The 6,700-nt window shown below is 33.1% G+C and overlaps 1 protein-coding gene across 2 annotated transcripts; it reads left to right on the top strand.

Annotated features, from left to right (window-relative positions):
* Nucleotides 1-55: 55 nt before the first annotated feature.
* On the top strand, nt 56-5,763 carry Usp16-45 (ubiquitin specific protease 16/45). 2 transcript variants are annotated; one of them, XM_070674947.1, is made up of 13 exons: nt 56-295; nt 510-643; nt 723-910; nt 1,020-1,185; nt 1,358-1,525; nt 1,689-1,913; nt 2,007-2,269; nt 2,483-2,697; nt 2,834-3,323; nt 3,463-3,754; nt 3,844-4,113; nt 4,264-4,424; nt 4,599-5,763. In XM_070674947.1, exons 1-13 carry the CDS (start codon nt 211-213, stop codon nt 4,669-4,671), a joined length of 2,730 nt encoding a protein of 909 aa, XP_070531048.1. In that variant the 5' UTR covers nt 56-210; the 3' UTR covers nt 4,672-5,763. The 2 variants fall into 2 exon arrangements, with proteins under 2 accessions (XP_070531048.1, XP_070531046.1); XM_070674945.1 differs by having other exon boundaries at nt 507-643.
* The last annotated feature ends 937 nt before the right edge of the window (nt 5,764-6,700 follow it).

Below are 6,700 nucleotides of genomic sequence, written 5' to 3'. Positions count from 1 at the left end.
ATGTGTCACGTTGCAGCGGTGGTGGTGCATACGCTTGGTACACTTTGATTCACTTTGTGGATACACGCGCGTGCGTGACGAGCGAACCGAGTTTCCACATGTTTTTTTTACGCACGCAAACGTCAGAATTTAGCTGACAAACGAAGGGATATCTGGCGCGGAAACAAGTGACGAACGCGCACCCACGGCAACGAGAACGTCCGCGGCGAGATGAGCAAGAAGCGAACTAGGCAGCCGGATGCGAATTCCGACATCAGCGAGGCCTCCGCCGACTCCTGCGGGGAGGCGAACCCAGGTTAGAAACGCGTGTTTGCCCACACCTAGAGTCTCCAATTTCTACGGAAGTTATGCGGAAGAAAAAGGGGCTTTGGGAGAGAGGTTCAAAAGAGAAGTTTGCGATACATTGAGAACGCGAAGCGTTTATCGGATAAAATTTATAGAGTAATATTATAATTGACCCAATAAGTATGTATTATAATTAGTATATAATATCAATTGATTGTTAGCAGATGCCAGATGTACGCATACGGCAAAAGCTATCAACTTGAACAAAGTGAAGAAGAATCTGAAAAAGACAGGTATATTGAACGAATGTTTGATGTGCAAAAATGTAGAAACCAACGATAAGACGGCAGAAGAAGTGGTAAATAATATTATAAATATTAAAGCTTAACTAAAAAGCATATTAGACACTGCCAACTATAAAATATTTTAATTTGTAGCTTAGTATTTTGAAGCCTTTGTGGATCTGCCTGCAATGTGGTGAACAAGGATGTGGCAAAGAACAAAAGCAGCATGCACTTGAGCATTATAAAAAACCTCACAGTGACTGCCACTGCATGGTTATGGATTCTTACCGTTGGAATGTCTGGTGCTATCAATGTGAAACTGAGGTTCATCCGAATAGTAGGTGAGCTAAAACCAAGGCCAAATCATACATTTTAGTATAAAAGCTTTAATATAATAATGTACTAATTTATAAATTAAAAAAAAAAAATTACTCTTGTTCTGTTTTATAGGAAAAAGTTATTAGAAATAGTAGAATTTATCAAAAAGTGTGTCAATATGCCACAAATATATCAGCAGCCAAAAATGCCAGCAAATCAGTGCCAAAAGGAAATGATAATGGATTTCCAAGAAAAAAAGAAGCATGTTAAAATGTTAGATGATCTCCCTAAAGTTATAGTATGTGAATCAATATGTGATAAGTTAATGTTTTTTTGTCTGCTTTAATTTTAAACTGTTATTTTTAATAACCTTTGATATTTTGTAATTTTTTACAATAAATATATAGAAATATATGTAATAAATTTAAAGTATATATTAATAATTAAAAAATTTTTTAATTGTGCAATAGGGTTTAGAAAATCTAGGAAATACTTGCTTCATGAATGCCGTACTTCAATGTCTAGCGCAGACGCCTTATTTGTTGGACGTGCTCCTAAGATTAGGTTGGCCTTGTCAGGAAATTGTTTTACCAGGTGGAAAGCACAAATTTGTCGATGATGAAGAAGAAGTAGAGCTAGTATGTTTAACTTTTATTTAAATTATTTTTTTGTTTTACGATTCTTAATTGGAAATGAATAAATCTACAAAACAATAAGATATGTAAAAATTAATTTTAAAAATGTTTTTTTTTGTATTTTTTTTTTACAAAAAGAAAAAAAATCCTTTTATTTGTCTTACAGCCACCAATTGAAGGGACTTTGAGAGCACAACGTGGCAGTTTCACGGAAATTTTCATGGATATTATAGCAAGAATGTCAAACTGGTCTGGTCATACAACAAGTGTTCCTCAAGATCTTCTTTGTAAACTCAAGAAAAAAACTACTCACTGTGCAGACGGAGGGCAGCATGATTCACATGAGTTTCTTCGACATTTGTTGGAAATAGTTCGAAATGAAGATCTTCGAGTAAGCGAAAAAGCTTTTTTTCAATTAAATATTTATTTTAATTTGTTTTTCTCTTTAATAAATTAATATCTTGTGTATTACTCTGCTCTGCAGAGATACCAGAGCATAATTTTGCAGGATTTTGGCCTCAGCGAGAAAATAAAGCCAGACTACGTAGAAAAGGGCTTGAAATCTCGCCTGAAATTCTATAGCAATCAAGCTAGTATGCGACCGCTAGGACCAGATGCGATATTTCGCGGTGTATTAGTATCTACTTTAAAGTGCCTAGATTGCCAACATTCGTCGCGGCGCACCGAGCCATTTCTCGATTTGAGCCTTCCTGTCACTGCAGACAAGCCGCAACCTCCAGTTTTAAAGTAATGCCTGTTTCCATTTTATTTCAATTATTTCCTCGTCAAAACTAATTTTTCAAATTTTTTTAACGTTATTTCCTATATAAGACTGATATTTCTAATTTCCATGCGACAGTATAAAGTAAAAAAAAAACTATTTAGTTAATTTAAAATAATTAATTTTTTTTACATTATAAAGAAATATTGAAAGAAATATGTAATTGTTTTGAAATGTAGAAGAAAGAATAGCGAATTCGAGGACGCTTTTGATATGATGAACATTCAGCAACGTGATTGTCAAACCTCTGATACATCATGGAAGCAAATAAAGAAGGAAAAAAAAGCAGCTAGGAAGAATCGAAAGAATAAAAGACACGAGAATCATAACAATTCTAACATGTCGGATCTTAATAATCCTGTGGAAGAGAACAACGACAATATTATAAAATCAGGTTAGAATTCGTTAAAAATAATCGTTAACTCTTTCCCTTTTGTTATAGACGTCAAAAAGAATTTAAAGAAAACATTACATCATTTTTATTAATTTTCTCGTGATAAAAGTTGTACAGAAAAAAAATTTATTTTTAGGGGAGAGCGACACGGACGTGGAAGATAACATTGACGTGGACAATTCTCATCCGGAAATCGCAGAGTCCGGTTATAGCTCGGAGAAAGCATCTGCTGTCACCAGTCCTGTATCTCCCGTTGATCGCCATCCTGATCATACTAAAAACGACTTCAATAATGCGGTCAGCACGGAGGATAATAATCTAGACAACAATCTAGGCACAGCACAAGTTAGAAACTCAGTGAACATTAACGCGTTAACTAGCCCTAGTCCAACTGACGTGTCGATGACGGACTTAACTCAAATCAGGATGCCGTCTAAGAAGACTGATAGGAATGTCGGCGCGGTTGATTCTGAGAATGAAGCGCCGACTACGGCGTTGACCAACTCCATGATTCTTAATTCTGAAATCACGAGTCCCGACGTACCTACCGCGAGTCTAAGCAGCTCAGCTGCTTCCAAGGAAAGTCCCACTAGCCCTGTCAATGATGAAAAAGAAGTTGCCGAAAGGTCGGACACTCTAATATTTATATATCAAATATAAACATTTCAAATATTGTCCTAACTTTTTAATTTTAAAAAATTTCAGCTCGAAAGTTTATTTTGCTTATTAATTATTAATATAATAAATAAATGATATATTTTTTAGATTGGACGGTGTTGAGACGTGGATGGATACTACTTCAGAGAAATATGACAGAAGAAAATATAATAACGGAACTTCCAACGGAGATAATCACGAGGAGCTGAGTAATGATCTCGGCGATATAATGGCGGAAATGTCTAGGCTAGGAATCGCCGGGCATCAAATGCCCGACAGATATAAGACCAAGGAAGGCGAGTGTTCCGTGGAGTCATGCTTGAATCAATTCACCGCATTGGAGCTAATGTCGGGAAGTAACAAAGTCGTGTGCGAAGCGTGCACGGTTCGTGAGAAAAAGGTAATCTAAATAGAAAAGAAAGTGATGAGTTTTAAAGTTAATACAATGACATTGGCCTATTTTTGCTTTTCGATTTTTTTTTTTGTCAGAATCAAGAAGACCCATCGAAAATGGTGCGCACTTCGAGTACCAAGCAATACCTCATTTCTCAAGTACCTCCGATATTGATATTGCATTTGAAGAGATTCCAAACGCAAAGAGTTGGTTTTCGGAAAGTTTACAAGCACGTGTCGTTTCCGATATTGTTAAATTTGGCACCAGTTTGCATAAATCGCAAAAAACCTCGACTTTATGCGCTTTATGGAGTTGTCGAGCATAAGGGGACCGTTCATGGTGGTCACTACGTTGCGTATGTCAAGGTACATTTGTATTCGGTGTTAAATAACTAAAAAATTTTAAGATTAAAACGTTTGACATTTTATAGAAGTAAAACAAATTTTATAAATAATTAATTATAAAATAACAAGTTAAAAAAATTTTACTTATTGAATTATTCACATTTATGTTAGGTGAGAATGTCGATATGCCCAGGTCAATCTCGATGGGAATTTCTTCGTCAAAATCAAGATCCTAAGACAGATAACGAATCGAATAGTTTGGATTCGGAAGAAGCAACTGCATCCGTTGTGGAACCACCGCCTGGAAGATGGTATTACGTATCAGATTCTCGGTAAGTAAATTTTTGTTTGAGGAATTAGATGTAATTTTTTTTTAATTAAACTTAAAAAAAAAATTTTTATGCGTTCGGTGAGCTTGAGTCGTAAAAATTTTATTCTTAAAAAATCACGCAGTAACATTGACAGCTGACGACATTTTTTAAATTAGTATTTTTTGTCTATTCTAGTGTATCAGAAGTAGACGAAACTACAGTGCTGCAAAGTCAAGCGTATCTCTTATTCTACGAAAGAATTCTCTGATTCAATAAAACAAAATGGAACGGGAATGAAAGTCGATGGTTGTGTTCGTACTTCTTATTCTCGAGAGAATAAAAATAGACTCGTACCGAATTTGTTAATTTTACAACTTTTAGTATCATATGGCGCATTATTAAATGTATAATGCATGTAATTGGTCATGTGTACATTGCAAGAAATTTGTTACATAGGAATCGAAAAATGGTTTTTATCGTTATTTAGCGAACAAATCGTGAAAAACATTAACAAAAAAAAATTTTTTACAAATTTATGATTAATTATTAAAAATATAAATTTTACAGATATTTAAATTTTCAGATATTTAGAAGTATTAATAATTTCTAGTAATTGGTAATGTTAGAACTATTTAGTGATTTAATAATTCTTCATAATATCATTAAGATAATAATTAAGAAGATTGTGTGAATTTCAGTCCTTATTTGAATTTATGAAATTACACGAGACACGTATATGAGACCAAACAAATAAAAAAAAAATTTTTTTTTTCGTACAATATACATTTATCACAAAATAGTTCTAATTACCTTACTGTTTCTTAACTTCGAATTACAGTATAATAAAAAATTTTGAAATGCTCATTACTTAGGATATTAAAGAAAAAAAAATTAATAATTGCATTTTCGTATACAATGGGTTATGTAAAGTTTTTGCGCACATGTAATGACGCGTGACTGTTTAATTTATATACTGAGGAATTGATAGAGTGATCGAGCGGCATAATAAATGATTTTTTCAATGGTGTATCTCGTTTGCGGTAGATGCTAAATTATATTTAATGTATTAATTACTTGTTACGATCCTTTAAGTGCAAATCATAATATAAATCTCGCGATAGCTTTTGCTCGAGTATTAAATTGTAATTATCGAATTACATATTTATAGTGCATTTATATATGCATTTACTGTATTTTTTAGTTTAGCAATTATATAAAATTGATTACAATTCACAAACTGCAACTTTAGCGTTTATCGCTTTCGAAATACGCTATTGCGAAAAGAAAAATAGAAAGTATCGAATGTATACAACAGGGACTTGGGCCAAAATAAAATTTGATTGCATTTCAATCAAATATATATAACAATTGTTCGAATTAAAAAAAAATACAACCCAGTTATTGTTTAAACTGAGTTCTTAATGTACACATGTAATGTGTTAACGTTTTTTTTTTTTTTTTAAATTGAAAATAAAATATTTTTGTCGTGTTTCTACTACGACGTACTCGTAATTACATTTATAATGAAATTATTGCGATAATAGATGATGCAATATATAATTGTGCAATTTGTTTCAACTTCTTCGTTCTACTCGATTTCTAGATCTATTGATTCAAGGTTTACAGAAATAATTTTATCAAAATTATTTCAATTATTCAGATTACCTAGGACGTAGAATTTTACGATGTCACAGTTCGTCTATCAGAGCATTCGTCCAAAACTGAATAAATAGAAGAACGTCCGCATGTCACGTACGTATGTACAAGGTGGATTGCAGCAGCAGACTTGAAACCTTAATTACACTAAGTCAGGCAATTTTTAGAATTAATATCTCTTCAATGTATACAAAATTTGACCGCCGGCAACATAAATAAAAGAAAAAGACCTTTATTTGAAATATCCATCCGCAGTAACATTGGTACAAATTCCACACGCACATATGCAAACGGAGTAACATCGATTATAAAAGTTAATAATATTAATAATAATAATTCTCCATAATCGAAATGATTATTGCTTTTCTCCATTTTAGTTTAATAGAGTAAAAAAAAATGTTCTATTTCACTCTTTTGTTACGTACAACATACTATATAGAGTCCACTCAACTTTGCAACGCTCATAAGCATTATTAGCCTTTGTTTAAAAAGCTAAATAACAAAGATAAAATGATTCTACGAGTTTTACAGGCGTTAAGTAAAACACACCCATAGCGTTCACTTCACAGTTCGCGGATTTTCAGCAATACACGGTATTGCGAGATTCCGAGATGGAAAGAAGGGAGGTTTACCATTATACA

Source organism: Cardiocondyla obscurior, linkage group LG03 (genome assembly GCF_019399895.1).
Source record: "Cardiocondyla obscurior isolate alpha-2009 linkage group LG03, Cobs3.1, whole genome shotgun sequence".
Taxonomy (NCBI): domain Eukaryota; kingdom Metazoa; phylum Arthropoda; class Insecta; order Hymenoptera; family Formicidae; genus Cardiocondyla; species Cardiocondyla obscurior.
The sequence above is the reverse complement of the archived record's forward strand: the minus strand, read 5'-3'. Positions and strand labels throughout refer to the sequence as shown.